General features: G+C 43.6%; 1 protein-coding gene across 3 annotated transcripts; it reads right to left on the reverse strand.

The window, feature by feature from the left end:
• Positions 1-552: 552 nt before the first annotated feature.
• On the reverse strand, positions 553-15,905 carry pigo (phosphatidylinositol glycan anchor biosynthesis, class O). 3 transcript variants are annotated; one of them, XM_021602565.3, is made up of 11 exons: positions 15,780-15,905; positions 14,701-15,179; positions 14,412-14,555; positions 14,193-14,316; positions 13,824-13,983; positions 13,515-13,697; positions 10,098-11,694; positions 3,404-3,607; positions 2,970-3,160; positions 2,143-2,213; positions 553-1,971 (listed from the first exon to the last, which is right to left on the reverse strand). In XM_021602565.3, exons 2-11 carry the CDS (start codon positions 15,176-15,178, stop codon positions 1,842-1,844), a joined length of 3,282 nt encoding a protein of 1,093 aa, XP_021458240.3. In that variant the 5' UTR covers position 15,179; positions 15,780-15,905; the 3' UTR covers positions 553-1,841. The 3 variants fall into 3 exon arrangements, 2 of the variants coding, with proteins under 2 accessions (XP_021458240.3, XP_021458239.3); XM_021602564.3 differs by having other exon boundaries at positions 15,660-15,888; XR_016495997.1 differs by having other exon boundaries at positions 1,765-1,971; positions 8,481-11,694; positions 15,660-15,884.
• Between the last annotated feature and the right edge of the window lie 1,241 nt (positions 15,906-17,146).

The raw sequence follows: 17,146 nt of genomic DNA on the forward strand, positions 1-17,146 counted from the left end.
AAATCCTACAATGTGATTTTCTGGATTTTTTTCCCCTCATTTTGCCTGTCATAGTTGAAGTGTACCTATGATGAAAATTACAGGCCTCTCATCTTTTTAAGTGGGAGAACTTGCACAATTGGTGGCTGACTAAATACGGTTTTGCCCCACTGTATAAGCCTGGGATATCAATCATTCAGAGTTGGCCTTAGTGGGAGTGACCAGAGAATTCTACAGGAGTGACCTTACAGAGTAAAGTAAGTCTAAAAAATTATGGCTACACCCTGGCCATTTCCACTATTTATTTGATTTGAAACCTAACTAATGAAGGCCAAGTGTGATGCGTTGGTACACCAGACCGTCCACACATTTGGCCGATAGTGTCTTGGAATGAGATTAGGTGTAATGTGACCTTACTTTAGAGTGTATGCAATCCTTCATCAAAACATGTCACATTTGTGAACCCTTTATAAAGCATGACATACTGTTATGGATGCTTTGTAACACAGTGCTTATGAAGGATTTTTGAAAACAGTATAAGCTAAACAATTTAAAGCGGGACAAACACTTTCATAAATGTACAAACTATTTAATTTGAGTTTCACAATAAGATCAATTTAGTTCATTGGTTATATTAAACAAAAGTATTTGTAACGAAAAAAATCTATGGCAACTGAACCTATCAACTCACCAACACTTATAACAAGGCATGACTCAGATTGGCATAAATATAGTACCCACTACCTTCCGCCAAGAGAAGTAGACATCAATCATTCACTTAGACAGCTTGAGCAAGGGAGCTCTATTGCATTGGGGCAAATTCAACCTGAGCTCAAATTACATCCCTTCAGTTTCATGCATTGTAGACTAGAGCTGAGAAATGTAACATGTCCTTGTCCAGTGACCTACAGAACACTGTACCTACCACAGAGAAATAAATAAAAACAGTCAATGCTTATGTCCTCAATTTCAACTTTTTTTTTTTCATCCAACAAGTCACATCACACAAGGCATTCATTAAAGCCATCCTGTCCAAGGGAAAAGGTGCTTTATTGGCTCACAAGACTACTGACCTGTATATTTGGGATTAGAAAACATTATTATAAATCATACTGTTATTCGAGATGAATTAAGACAGTTATTGCTGATGCTGTGAAATATTGTAATATAATCGTCAGTGTTGGCAGTAAGAAACCACCAGTTTTAAATATAAAAACGATAAAAACAGAAGAATTGAACATTTCCTTCAGCAGACACTTGAGATGACAGACATAATGCACTTTGTTGGGATGGATTAATTTCATTGCTTTTTGCACACTATCCACCCATTTCCTGTTGACCTGTCATACATAACTGAGCATGAGCCAGAGAGCATTGTGGGTCCCATAGGCCCCTTTCCCATCCACTCTGTAAACAGCCTCATTAACTGGCCACCCGATAGGCAATACAATGGAGGGTAATGCTGTGAAGGCTTGGATCTGTCCCATACATGACCAAGGAGAATAAAGTGGAGTATTACAGATGTTCTTCAATGGTTTTAGAGTTTGTCATTTTGAGGATGGATGTGAAAAGTTCAACCATTCAGTTCCATTGTGGTCCGTCTGCATTGACAGAGCAAGAGGAGAGAGCACCTTTGTTGACATCATACAGCCTACACTGAAGTTGAGTTTGAGAGGACAAGTCACCCAAACACCTCAGTCCCTCTAGATACTTACGGCTGCCCTTATGGCGAATTCCCCTGGGTCACCCCAGGACCCCCCCCCCCCCCACCATCCTTGCACCCCCCCAGAACCAGAGAGGGATGTACAGTGTAGGGTGCCTTACAGTGGGCCCTGGTCAATTGCAACAGTGCAATAGCAGCTCTACCCAGACGTGTCAGGGAGGAGTCTCTTAAACCAGCGCCCCACTGCCACGTCCACCCTCATCACCAGGGTCACCCCCACCAGCACAAACACACTGCTCACCAGGAACCCTGAGGCCTCAAACATCAACCTGCAAATATATAGGAAACATGTTAGAGAAGACATAATGCTTAATAGCATGCTAGAGAAGACAGATGACACATTTTGAGAGCATGACCAGGGACAAACCCAGTAACACAGAGTAGGAAGGAATGACACAAAGCCAATACTGTGGTTACTGTGAGTTGGTAAAGATACTTACTTGGGTGCAAAAACCTTCCACACCATTAAATGTCTCCTGAGGATAGCAGCTGCACAGACTGATGCAAAGACCTGAAAGAGGGGAGAAGAGGTCCTGAGTCAATGGCAGAGCAGTAGCGTGTGTGTTAGGGATGGGCATGGTAATTCTACTATCCGAATGGACGTTATTATTCAAACACTTGTGAGTGTATTCATTTTGATAAACGTAGGTCTATTTTAAAACGTTGTCTAACTGAAATGGTCCAAGTTACTTTGTTACACACAAGCATATTTTCATGAAATTCTTAATTTAATAAAAACTAAAAAAATGTAGTGTTTATGTACGGTCCATTGAGCTACTGCTGCTTCAGATGTCACATGGCTGACAGTACACTATTTACAGCTGTAAATGTAGCCTACATTTCTGAGGACACACAAAGTGATTATTTTAATATCATTGTCTTTCTCATGGACTCTGGGTTATGTTTTACATGAAAGGGCATTTTATACTATTACAGCATTTATCCCTCCGGTTAGCCCTGACAACGATATGCTATTTTCCCCACTTCAAACAACAATTAGCCTACAGGCACGCACCAACAGAGACCTGACACAGATCAATGCAAAACTCTCACCAGAACAGAATCAGTTCTACAATGGCAAACGCCAGACTTCTCTTTCACTGTTGCTGTTAGCCTATGCTTCTGTTAGCCAGAAACTACCGGAGAATAGCACCCAGAAAACAACTGTGTTTGTGACATTTTGCATCATTCTGATTAGTCAAGAGCAATATTTTGGTTATTTAAATAAAAATGTAAATATTCATGCCATTATTCTAATAGTGCTTACCTGTGCCCCGTTAATGAAGAGGTAGCGTGTTGCGAGCTGTAGAAGGGCAGAGCTGAACTGCTGGGGACTCTCCCTTAGTCTCATCTCCATGATAGCATTGTCCTCTCCTTCCTCCCCACCCCCCCCTCTTCCTCCTCGTCCCCCTCGCACCTCACACACCAGCGGCCAGAAGAGAAGCAGCGGACAAGCCACTGTATTCACAAACATACAGACACATCAGCATAAACTGAGCATCATATTCATGATCAATATTCAGGTACACTGTGTAGCCATCAATTAACTTAAGAGGTTGTCAGTATTGAAGTGTGGTACGGTATTACGCATAGACTGAAATAATGTCAGGAGGGATATGATTATAGCCACATTAACCACGATGTCAATCAACCTAAATACATTAGAATTCTTACTGTACAACACAGTAAACGGGTGAGTACCTGCAAAGAGGATGTGTGAGGAGAAGGTGTTGAGGGTGACCAGTGAAGCGGGGAGTATGGTGCCCGTGTGCCCACCAGGGAAGCCCACAAAGGCAGCAGCCCACTGGATGGATGGGAACGTAGGCAGATGGCCTGTGGCATGGAAGAACTGAGTGGCAGCCAGGGACCACAGCATTACCGGGGTCCAGGGCACAGAAAAGCCACCTGGCAGAGGGAGAGACAAGTCAAATCAAAGTAAAACCTTATTGGTCGCACACACATATTTAGCAAATGTTATTGCAGGTGTAGCGAAATGCTAGTGTTTCTAGCTCTAACAGTGCAGTAATATCTAACAATACACACAAATCGAAAAAGTAAAAGAATGGAATTAAGAAATATTAGGACGAGCAATGTCGGAGTCTGTCTGTCTGTCTGTATGCATTTATGTATCTAGGTATGCACACTACCGTTCAAAGTTTAGGGGCCACTTAGAAATGTCCTTGTTTTTGAAAGAAAAGCACATTTTTGTCCATTAAAATAACATCAACTTGATCAGAAATACAGTGTAGACGTTGTTAATGTTGTAAATGACGATTGTAGCTGGAAACGGAGGATTTTATATGGATATCTACATAGGCCCATTATCAGCAACCATCACTCCTGTGTTCCATTGGCATGTTGTGTTAGGTAATCCAAGTTGATCATTTTAAAAGGGTAATTGATCATTAGAAAACCCTTTTGCAATTATGTTAGCACAGCTGAAAGCTGTTGTCCTGATTAAAGAAGCAATACAACTGATTTTCTTTAGACCAGTTGAGTATCTGGAGCATCAGCGTTTGTGGGTTTGATTAGAGACTCAAAATGGCCAGAAATAAAGAATTTTCTTCTGAAACTCGTCTGTCTATTCTTATTCTGAGAAATGAAGGCTATTCCATGCGAGAAATCGCCAAGAAACTGAATCTCTCGTGCAACGCTGTGTACTACTCCCTTCACAGAACAGCGCAAACTGGCTCTAACCAGAATAGAAAGAGGAGTGGGAGGACTCGGTGCACAACTGAGCAAGAGGGCAAGTACATTAGAGTGTCTAGTTTGAGAAACAGACGCCTCACAAGTCCTCAACTGGCAGCTTCATTAAATAGTACCAGTAAAACACCAGTCTCAATGTCAACAGTGAAGAGACGACTCTGGGATGCTGGCCTTCTAGGCAGAGTTCCAAAGAAAAAGCCATCTCTCAGACTGGCCAATAAAAATAAAAGATTAAGATGGGGAAAAGAACACAGACACTGGACAGAGGAAGATTGGAAAAAAGGGTTATGGACAGACGAATCGAAGTTTGAGGTGTTTGGATCACAAAGAAGAACATTCGTGAGAGGCAGAAAAATGAGAAGATGTGATGGAGGAGTGCTTGACGCCATCTGTCAAGCATGGTGGAGGCAATGTGATGGTCTGGGGTGCTTTGGTGGCAGTAAAGTGGGGGATTTGTACAGGGTAAAAGGGATCTTGAAGAAGGAAGGCTATCACTCCATTCTGCAACGCCATACACTGTGGAAGGCGCTTCATTGGAGCCAATTTCCTCCTACAACAGGACAATGACCTAAAGCACAGCTCCAAACTATGCAAGAACTATTTAGGGGAGAAGCAGTCAGCTGGTATTCTGTCTATAATGGAGTGGCCAGCACAGTCACTGGATCTCAACCCTATTCAGCTGTTGTGGGAGCAGCTTTACCGTATTTACCGTAAGAAGTGCTCATCAAGCCAATCCAACTTGTGGGAGGTGCTTCAGGAAGTATGGGGTGAAATCTCTAGAGATCCCCATAACAAATTGACAACTAAAATGACAAAGGTCTGCAAGGCTGTAATTGCTGCAAATGGAGTATTCTTTGATGAAAGCAAAGTTTGAAGGACAATTATTTCAATTAAAAATCCTAATTTATAACCTTGTCAACGTCTTGACTATATTTCCTATTCATTTTGCAACTCATTTCATGTATGTTTTCATAGAAAACAAGGACATTTCTAAGTGACCCCAAACCTTTGAACGGTTGTGTATGTACAGTGCACCCGGAAAGTATTTAGCCCCCTCGACTTTTTCCACGTTGTTACATTACAGCCTTATTCTAACATTTGATTAAATCGTTTTTTTTCTGTGTGAGACACACACACACACATCAAAAGTTTGGACATGCCTACTCATTCAAGGGTTTTCTTATTTTTACTACATTCTACATTGTAGAATAATAGTGAAGACATCAAAACTATTAAATAACACATATGGAATCATGTAGTAACCAAAACAAAGTGTTGAGAAAAATATATTTGAGATTTCTTCAAAGTAGCCACCCTTTGCCAAGAGTGTGCAAAGCTGTCAAGGCATTCTGACAATCAGCTTCACCTGGAATGCTTTTCAAACAGTCTTGAAGGAGTTCCCACGTATGCTGAGCACTTGTTGGCTGCTTTTCCTTCTCTCTGCGGCCCAACTCATCCCAAACCATCTCAATTGGGTTGAGGTCATGTGATTGTGGAGGCCAGGTCATCTGATGTAGCACTCCATCACTCTCCTTCTTGGTCAAATAGCCCTTACACAGCCTGGAGGTGTGTTTGGGGTCATTTTCATGTTGAAAAACAAATGATAGTCCCACTAAGCGCAAACCAGATGGGATGGCATATCGCTGCAGAATGCTGTGGTAGCCATGCTGGTTAAGTGTGCATTGAATTCTAAATGAATCACTGACCGTGTCATCAGCAAAGCACCCCCACACCACCTCCTCCATACTTCACGGTGAGAACCACACATGGGGAGAACATCCGTTCACCTACTCTGCATCTCACAAAGACACTCTGTGAAGCATTTATTTGGGCTGCTATTTCTGAGGCTGGTAACTCTAATGAAAGTATCCTCAGCAGCAGAGGTAATTCTGGCTCTTCCTTTCCTGTGGCAGTCATCATGAGAGCCAGTTTCATCACTGCGCTTGATGATTTTTATGACTGCACTTGAAGAAACTTTCAATGTTCTTGAAATTATCTGGATTGACTGAGCTTGACTGTTTCTCTTTGCTTATTTGAGCTGTTCTTGCCATAATATAGACTTGGTAGTTTACAAAATATGGCTACCTTCTGTATACCACCCCTACCTTGTCACAACACAACTGATTGGCTCAAATGCATTAAGGTGGAGAGAAATTCCACAAATTAACTTTTAACAAGTCACAATTGCTAATTGAAATGCATTCCAGGTGACTACCTCACGAAGCTGGCTGAATGAATGACAAGAGTGTGCAAAGCTGTAATTAAGGCAAAAGGTGGACACTTTGAAGAATCTAAAATAGATAACATTTGTTAAATTCCATGTGTTATTTCATAGTTTATGTCTTCACTATTATTGTACAATGTAGAAAATTGCAAACATAAAGAAAAGCCCTGGAATGAATAAGTGTGTCCAAACTTTTGATTGGTACTGATATATATATATATATATATAAAACTGAAAAATTGGGCGTGCAAAATTATTCAGCCCCCTTAAGTTAATACTTTGTAGCGCCACCTTTTGCTGCGATTACAGCTGTAAGTCGCTTGGAGTATGTCTCTATCAGTTTTGCACATCGAGAGACTGAAATTTTTTCCCATTCCTCGCAAAACAGCTCGAGCTCAGTGAGGTTGGATGGAGAGCATTTGTGAACAGCAGTTTTCAGTTCTTTCCACAGATTCTCGATTGGATTCAGGTCTGGACTTTGCCTTGGCCATTCTAACACCTGGATATGTTTATTTTTGAACCATTCCATTGTAGATTTTGCTTTATGTTTTGGATCATTGTCTTGTTGGAAGACAAATCTCCGTCCCAGTCTCAGGTCTTTTGCAGACTCCATCAGGTTTTCTTCCAGAATGGTCCTGTATTTGGCTCCATCCATCTTCCCATCAATTTTAACCATCTTCCCTGTCCCTGCTGAAGAAAAGCAGGCCCAAACCATGATGCTGCCACCACCATGTTTGACAGTGGGGATGGTGTGTTCAGCTGTGTTGCTTTTACGCCAAACATAGCGTTTTGCATTGTTGCCAAAAAGTTCCATTTTGGTTTCATCTGACCAGAGCACCTTCTTCCACATGTTTGGTGTGTCTCCCAGGTGGCTTGTGGCAAACTTTAAACAACACTTTTTATGGATATCTTTAAGAAATGTCTTTCTTCTTGCCACTCTTCCATAAAGGCCAGATTTGTGCAATATACGACTGATTGTTGTCCTATCGCTTGCACAGTGCTCCTTGGGATGTTTAAAGCTTGGGAAATCTTTTTGTATCCAAATCCGGCTTTAAACTTCTTCACAACAGTATCTCGGACCTGCCTGGTGTGTTCCTTGTTCTTCATGATGCTCTCTGCGCTTTTAACGGACCTCTGAGACTATCACAGTGCAGGTGCATTTATTCGGAGACTTGATTACACACAGGTGGATTGTATTTATCATCATTAGTCATTTAGGTCAACATTGGATCATTCAGATATCCTCACTAAACTTCTGGAGAGAGTTTGCTGCACTGAAAGTAAAGGGGCTGAATAATTTTGCACGCCCAATTTTTCAGTTTTTGATTTGTTAAAAAAGTTTGAAATATCCAATAAATGTCGTTCCACTTCATGATTGTGTCCCACTTGTTGTTGATTCTTCACAAAAAAAGTACAGTTTTATATCTTTATGTTTGAAGCCTGAAATGTGGCAAAAGGTCGCAAAGTTCAAGGGGGCCGAATACTTTCGCAAGGCACTGTATATATAAGGTGCCTTGCAAATTTATTCATCCCCCTTGGCGTTTTTCCTATTTAGTTGCATTACAACCTGTAATTTAAATGGATTTTTATTTGGATTTCATGTAATGGACATACACAAAATAGTCCAAATTGGTGAAGTGAAATGGGGGGGGGGGGGGGGGAATTGGTGTGTGCACATGTATTCACCCCCTTTGCTATGAAGCCCCTAAATAAGATCTGGTGCAACCAATTACCTTCAGAAGTTACATAATTAGTTAAATAAAGATCACCTGTGTGCAATCTAAGTGTCTCATGATCGGTCACATGATCTCAGTATATATATATATATATATATATATATACATACACCTGCTCTGAAAGGCCGCAGAGTCTGCAACACCACTAAGCAGCACCACGAAGACCAAGGAGCTCTCCAAACAGGTCAGGTACAAAGTCGGAGAAGTATAGATCAGGTTTGGGTTATAAAAAAAATATCTGAAACTTTTAACATCCCACGGAGTACCATTAAATTAAAGATTATGCACCACAACAAACCTGCCAAGAGGGCCGCCCACCAAAACTCACAGACCAGGCAAAGAGGGCATTAATCAGAGAGGCAAAAAAGAGACCAAAGATAACCCTGAATGAGCTACAAAGCTCCACAGCGGAGATTGGAGTATCTGTCCACTGGACTACTTTAAGCCTACCCTCCACAGAGCTGGGCTTTATGGAAGATTGGCCAGACAAAAGCCATTGCTTAAAGAAAAAAATAAGGAAACACGTTTGGTGTTCGCCAAAGGGCATGGGGGAGACTCCCCAAACATATGGAAGAAGGTACCCTGGTCAGATGAGACTAAAATTGAGCTTTTTGGCCATCAAGGAAAATGCTATGTTTGGCACAAACCCAACACCTCTCATCACCCCAAGAATACCATCACCCCAAGAATACCATCCCCACAGTGAAGCATGGGGGTGGCAGCATCATGCTGCGGGAATGTTTTTCATCTACAGGGACTTTGAAATTGGTCAGAATTGAAGGAATGATGGATTGCGCCAAATACAGGGAAATTCTTGAGAGAAACCTGTTTCAGTCTTCCAGAGATTTGAGACTGGGACGGAGGTTCACCTTCAGCAGGACAATGACCCAAAGCATACTGCTAAAGCAACACTCGAGTGGTTTAAGGGAAACATTTAAATGTATTGGAATGGCCTAGTCAAAGCCCAGACCTTAATCCAATTGAGAATATGTGGTATGATTTAAAGATTGGATTGCTATACACCAGCGGAACCCATCCAACTTGAAGGAGCTGGAGCAGTTTTGCCCATACCAGTAATTGCTGCAAAGGGTGGCTCTACAAAGTATTGATTTTGGAGGGGTGAATAGTTATGCACACTCAAGTTCAGTTTATTTGGTCTTATTTCTCGTTTGTCTCACAATAAAAAACATTTTATGAAAAAACATTTGCATCTTCAAAGTGGTAGGGATGTTGTGTAAATCAAATGACACAACCCCTTCAAAAAATCTAGTTTAATTCCAGGTTGTAAGGCAGCAAAATAGGAAAAATGTCAAGGGGGGTGACTACTTTTGCAAGGCACTGTATATTCTGAAAAATAGTATAATGTACAGCAATAGTTAAATAGGATAGGCATTGACTACAATACAGTATATACATATGAAGTGGGTAAAACAGTACGTAAACACTATTAAAGTAACCCGTGTTCAATGACTATGTACATAGGGCAGCAGCCTCTAAGGTGCATGGTAGTGTAACCGGGTGGTAGCCGGCCAGTGACAGTTACTAAAGTTCAGGGCAGGGTACAAATAAGTCAGAGGCAAATAAGATAAATCCATAATCATTAGTATCTCTAGTAGTTAGTTCGAGACAAACATTCAACATATGCAAAAGTAAAATTACAGGCATGTTATTGAAGATGAAAAGAGGACCAAATAGTCAGACCATTGATCACACACTGTGAGCAGCTTACCAGAGTGCGACCCCTGCAGGGCGTTGAGGGTAGTGGAGGAGGCGTGAATCTGCAGCAGGGCTCCCATCTCCAGGAGCAGCAGCAGGAAGGACAGGGACATGCCCTCTGGATGCAGCAGCAGCAGGCCCAGCCCTAGCAGGCCGCACAGCAGGACCACGGGGGCTGAGTAGACCGTACCCAGCCCGTAGGCCTCCACGGCTGGCCGGTCACCCCCCTCAGGAACCCTGGCTGGTTCTCCATCCTCCAGGGAGCGGCGCATGCGCTGGTAGAGCTGGGGGATAAGGTGGTGCAGCTCTGCCTGGGTGCTGATGCCCGTGCTGGCCCGGTAGCGGGGTGGGGGGAGCGATACAGGGCCTCGGACAGGGGTTGCAGCCCTGCTTTTGATAAATACGGTGAGCGGGTCCAGCCATAGCAGCGCCAGCCCTACGCCCAGCAGAGAGAAGGCAACCCTAGGGAGGGCCCGCTGGCCCAAGCTGATCAGCTCAGCCAGGTTCCGAAAGCTGTCCTCTGGGGTGGCAGCCACAGCCCAGTGGAGCCCCAAACAGACAGACAGCAGAGGCAGGATCCAGCGGGCCGTGAACACCGTGCCACCAGGGCTGTTCAGGTTGCCGTAGTGCCGCAGCCAGCGCCGCAGCAGGTAGGTCCAGGCGCCCAGAGAGGCCAGAGACAGGATGTAGTGCAGGTTCTTCAGACGGCTGTCCTGCACCCGTGACAGGGGGGAGAGGAACGGGGAGGGCTGGCAGGAGCCCTGCTCCTCACGACAGCCGTGAAAGAAGAGGGAGAGGTAGAGAGAGCCCACTAACACCCCCAGGCAGGCCAGGAAGGTACTGCTCTCCCTCCTTACGGCTAAGGGGGATAGAACCGGGGAGGGCAGCAGCCCGGCGGGTTTCAGGGGGTCATGGACAGGGGGTAGCAGGAGGCCGTCCCAGTTGAGATGGAAGGGGACATAAAGACTCATGGAAAAAAGCAGAAAGGTGACCACACGGCCCTCTGCTATTACATAGCTGTCAGAGAGCAGGGAGGCACAGCGCAGGAGGAGCACCAGAAGGGGAGGGGTTAATAAGAAGCGAGGCAGGGTCAGCCAGCCACGTCTTGGGGCCACCTCTCCACCCTCAGCCGCTGTAGTCTTCCTGGCCTGTTGGGCTCTCCAGAGGACCAGTACCTCAGAGGAGAGGGCTGCAGCCGCCAGGCACCAGGACCCCTCAGCATAGCCCTGGGTGAACAGCTGACTTGCAGCCACACACACCCCCACCACAGTGGCTGCCACCAGAGGGACCCTCAGCAGACCACTCTCCCTCACCAGCACAGAGGACATCTCAGAGAGGACGTAACACAGCACACAGGCACACGCCAGGACAGCTATGCCGGCAGCCATCTTGGCTGGGTTGAAGTGGGCCCAGGTGGCGCGGCAGGTGTCCCGGACAGAGGTCAGGTACCCCTGCAGGGAGGCCACTAGTTCTGGGGTGGGAGAGCGGCCCTCTTTGACGGTGCTGAGGTAATTGGAGGAGAGGCGGGAGAAGTCTGCCTGCAGCTGAGACAGACTCTCTGGAGGGATGTCTTTGGCCATGCTGGAATAGGTCTCTAGGAAACGGTTGACCTTTAAAAAGACAAAAAGGGTCAAATTTATAATTTGGGTAGTCACGATACCAGAATTTTGGCTTTGATACCGACACCAGGTTTAGCATTACCATGCCCGATACCACGTCAAAACAAGACGTATTAGCCAAAGTCACAGAACGGGACTTGATCCAGAAAGATCTCTTGAGTTCAATATTATTAGACATTTTTCAGAGATAGCCATGTATGCATTAATGAATCAATTTTACAATCAATTTGACTTTGTTTTTACCAATATATACTGAACAAAAATATAAAACGCAACATGTAAAGGGTTGGTTCCATGTTTCATGAGCTGAAATAAAAGATTGCAGAAATTATCCATTCACACAAATTGCTTTCTCTCCAATGTTGTGCACAAATTTGTTTACATCCTTGTTAGTGAGCATTTCTCATTTGCCAAGATAATCCTGTGACATATCAAGAAGCTGAATAAACAGCTTGATCATGACATATGCCAGCCCAGGACCTCCGGCTTCTTCACCTGTAGGATCGTCTGAAACTGAAGAGTATTTCTGTCTGTAATAAAGTCCTTTTGTGGGGAAAAACCTTCTGATTGGCTACGCCTGGCTCCCCATTAGGCGTGGCCTAATGAATAAATTTAAATTGACTGAAATTGTTGCGTTTATATTTCTGTTCAGTATAACTACATTAATTTATTATTTATTTGAATGGTAAATATTTATTTTATTTATTTATTTAACCAGGCAAGTCAGTTAAGAACAAATTCTTATTTTCAATGACGGCCTAGGAACAGTGGGGGGCAGAACGACAGATAACCTAATAACCTTGTCAGCTCGGGGTTTGAACTTGAAACCTTCCGGTTACTAATCCAACGCTCTAACCACTAGGCTACCCTGCCGCCCCAAAATAAATTGAGTCAATCAATATGTAGCCTATCCACATTTCAAGTGAATGCATATTCAATAGGAGTGTGTGCATGCATTGAGTTATTGAGCTTGAGCTGGATTTCAAAAGGCTATAGACATAAAACAATCAGTTTCCTTTCCATTTGGGACTTATTGTATTTAACTGATGAACAACATTTGAATAGAAGTGCGAGATGTCTCTAAGAACTAATTAATTAATTCACACACAAAGTGAGAGACAGGAGAATCGTGGCTGATGCGAAGGAGATAAAGTGAATGAATAAATGTTTTGGCAATGACTGTTTTTTGTGACAATGAGCTTTAAAAAATCAACATATTTTGCATTATGGTTTGCATATTATCAAAAAGTACAAGGGTCATGAATTGATGTTAGCTTCACCTGTAAACTAGCAAGGAACGTTTGCCTACAAAGCTGGAAGCTACCTGTATCTTCTTGCATTGTAAAGTGTTGTAAATTGCTTTCTGAACAATTGCAACATTTCTACATGCCATATTATTGAAGTGTTTTAACTTCAGTGTAGCATGAGTGAGGAGCTAACATGCAGCCCAGACTCCCAGTGAGGGAAGCGGTTCCTCAGTACAGGCTAAAGCTAGCAATAAATAAGTGGAGCAGGTACAGTGAGCTCGGGCTATAAGGGGACATCAGATGCACTGATAGAGTTGATCCTCTCTCAAATCAGTAGATGATGTGAGAGAAGTACTGAAAGTAACAACAATTCTAGTACTGACTCATTTTCCATGTTATAGTATCAAATAAGTACAGAAGTTTACCAGAAGTACAACACTTAATAATCCAAATTAATATAAACTCGTATTCATGGTTAGAATATGCACATAAATGTGCAGTCAATTGTAATGTTCAACATACATCACGTGTGCATCTGATATGATAACAGATCTTTGGGATTACCTGTTTGGCATTGATCCACAGTGCCTCTGCCTGGCTGAGACCTGCTGGTGCACCCCCTGTCTGGCTTTCTGCAGGGAACAGAGGCAGCAGGACCTGTCCCACACTGCTGTAGGGGATGGGGATGCCCAGGAGCAGGGCCAGAGTAGGCACCAGGTCTGTCTGGGGCACCACCTCAGGATCACTCTACAGGGAGACAGAAACAAAACAAGGGTCATTCAATGTGGAATGATCAATGCAACACTCACTATTCATATCATGATTGTTGAGGATATTATAGGAATGGTGGGAATGTGCAGCTGCTATACTCACCTTGGAAGGGGATGCTGGAAAGAGGGGAGAGGGGCTGTAGAGGAAGATGGCAGCATCAGTCTCCTTCTGGCTCTCCCCCCCGTGGTCACCAGTATCTGTCATACCGTGATCTCCCATAACCACTAACAGGGTGTCATTCTGCAGCCGATCAAGCACAGATCTTGGGGACAAAACAATGGTCAGACTGGTAGAGCCATGGTATGTCATCTGACATACCGCACACAGTATTTTAGAGAGCATTGTACAAATGCAATCCTAAAGATAGTTCTTTAAAATGGCATTGATATTACATTCTGTACTACTGAATCTAAGAGAGTATGAAATAGCCTAGTGCTACTGTGGCCAGGAGACCTTATAATTCCCACTGACCTGATGACCCCATCCATCTGGGTGAGCTTGTCAGCCATGGCCGGGTGGTCAGGACCAAACCTGTGGCCACAGTGATCCACCCCCAGGAAGTGAGCTACCAGCACATCCCAGTCATCACTTACCACTGAGGAAGAGAGGAGAGAGAAAGGGAGATGTGAAGGAGAAGCCAATACTGTACACCACAAATACAAATGTGTCTGGCTGTCTGCCAATGCTTACTGATGTTGTACAGGTGCTGCAGAATTCCATTGTCCACTGTGTGCAGATCCTTGACATTGAAAGAGGGGAAGGGCAGGGAACGGTGGAACTTTTTTGGGAAGAGACTTTCCCATGTGTCATCACCCATGAAGACCACTCTCTTGCCTATAGAAAGAAGAAAGGGAATAATCAGGCAAAGCTGAGTTCAAATTTTTGTCATGTTTGTCCATCTGTGCCTTTCTGAGCATAACCTTGAATGTTTTACTTACAGGATGGCGAATTGAGCCAGACTTTATAGACTGTCACTCACCCACTTCTGCTAGCTGGTGAACTAGGTTGTCCTCCAGGATGGCACTGGAGGCAAAGTTATTGCCCACATCAATGAAGGTGGGCAGGGAGCCTGTGGTGAAGCCCTTGATCCTCTGCATAGTGGTGGTGGGGGGGTCGGCACGGAATGGGAACAGGCGGGCATGGGAGGGCTTTGATGAGGTCACTTCCTCCAGCACGGGCAGCTTGTTCTCGAAAGGGCGGGGCTCTTTGTTCGCGGGGTCAAAGCGGGCAAAGTCGATCTTCAGGGCGTCTATGATGAGAACCACAGCCTTGCGGAAGCGTGGCTGTCCTTGGCAGAAGTCCCCCTGCTGGTCCCTTGGCAGCAAAACATCCCCACAGGTGCTGGTCCGGTTGACCTCCAGCCTCACCAGCAGGAAGCCGCCCACAAACAGGAAGATGCCAATGTAGAACATGGCACATAGCCACAAGAGCAGAACTAGGATGGGGAGTCTCTTCATCCTAGGGACAGATCATAGACTGTATATGGGCCAAATGCATGAGTGTAGAAACAATTTGCTGGTTGTAGCTGAAATCTTGATCATGACATAAAAATGTCAATAGCCAACTGATAATCACGGTAATTGCTATAATAGCAGCATTTCTACGTGATTTAAAAATAATGTAGAATCTTGCAATATATGTACAGATTCAACCTCTATGTAACAGCAAACTGGCCAACGTTCGCTAGCTACTGGTACACAGGAGGCGCCATAGCATCCATAACCATGGGCCAAAAAGTTAAATTATCTGACGTGTCTTTTCCGTAAGACTTTAAGACTGGTTTCGTTAGAATTCAAGTTAGCGAGCTGGACTTGTAACTTGTTACCACGTAGCTATTTACATGATCTGTTTTAAACGCAACAGCCATTTCGCTTATCAGTTGCTAGTGCTAGTTAGCCTAGGTACCAACCTGTACAATTACTAGCTAACGTTACTGACCTTGTAGAGCTCCGTTTTGTCCTCTCTGAGACGGGGCTTGTCGACAACGAGTGTATACACGAGAGCCAGCAACGAGACAGGTGCCTCAGGTACACACAGTGCGATAATATTCCCTCTTACCTTCATTGGGACTCCAGTTCAGCTATTCATTCAACTGCCAGCGCCTAACAGAGCAGAAGCGCATGTCCCTACACGGTCACCTCTCGCTGTAACCCCACTTCCGGTATATACTTCTTCTTTGGTATTATTGTGGTCTGCAATTTTTTTTTAGAATTGCATGCTACCACCTACTGTATCGGCTGTGTATCAGCCTACTATTCTGTAGTACAAATTAATGACACAATGTGAAAACATTGCCCTACCAAGTAACCCTGCACACATTAAAATCTCACCACTATTCCACTACTTTGGCCCTATCTGATCCTACTCCAGGCCAGCAGTCTGGGAGGACGGAACACTATCGTTCAAAACATCCTGTAACTCTTCAGCAGGTAAATCTAAGACACCCAAGTACTTCTCTGCAACTGCCACCACAACATCTATCCTCTGTGATTTACGTTCCATTCCTGCGGTACAATCTACAACCAGGGCCATGAACAGCAAATAAGCAACCTTACTGAAGCACGTTATTCATATCACTATAGGCCTCGGCCTACTCACAGGTATCCTCTTAGGATCCCTCACCCTGGACCCATTTTCCTCTTCTATTCTCTTCACTGCCTCAGCATACGACACCTTCTGCACTACTCTAACCCTGGCAACCTCAACCTGTCTTTCTCTCAATGGACACCTCTGATCTCCAGCATCATGGGCACCCCAACAGTTTACACACAAATAGTGGAAAAAGTACCAAATTGTCATACTTGAGTAAAAGTAAAGATACCTTCATAGAAAATAAAGTCAACCAGTAAAATACTACTTGAGTAAAAGTCTAAATGTATTTGGTTTTAAATATACGTAAGTATCAAAAGTAAATGTATTTGCTAAAATATACTTAAGTTTCAAAATAATAAATAATGATTTCAAATTCCTTATATTAAGCAAACCAGACGGCACCGTTTATTTTAATTAGATTTTATCTACGGATAGCCAGGGGCATACTCCAACACTCAAACATAATTTACAAAGTATGTGTGTTTAGTTTGTCCGCCAGATCAGATGCAGTAGGGATGACCAGGGATGTTCTCTTGATAACTGTGCAAATTGGACAATTTTTCTGTCCTGCTAAGAATTCAAAATGTAAAGAGTACTTTTGGGTGTCAGGAAAAATGTATGTAGTAAAAAGTACATACATTTCTTTAGGAATGTAGTGAAGTAAAAGTTGTCAAAAATAGAAATAGAAAAGTAAAGTACAGATACACCAAAACACTTTAGTACTTTAGAGTATTTTTACTTAAGTACTTTACACCACTGTTACACACACAACTTTTTCCACCAATACTACACATTCCTTTGTCTCATGTCCTCCTGCATCAAAACTCAAGAGT

This window comes from Oncorhynchus mykiss, chromosome 5, assembly GCF_057628025.1.
Source record: "Oncorhynchus mykiss isolate SJ-2025 chromosome 5, ASM5762802v1, whole genome shotgun sequence".
NCBI classification, from domain to species: domain Eukaryota; kingdom Metazoa; phylum Chordata; class Actinopteri; order Salmoniformes; family Salmonidae; genus Oncorhynchus; species Oncorhynchus mykiss.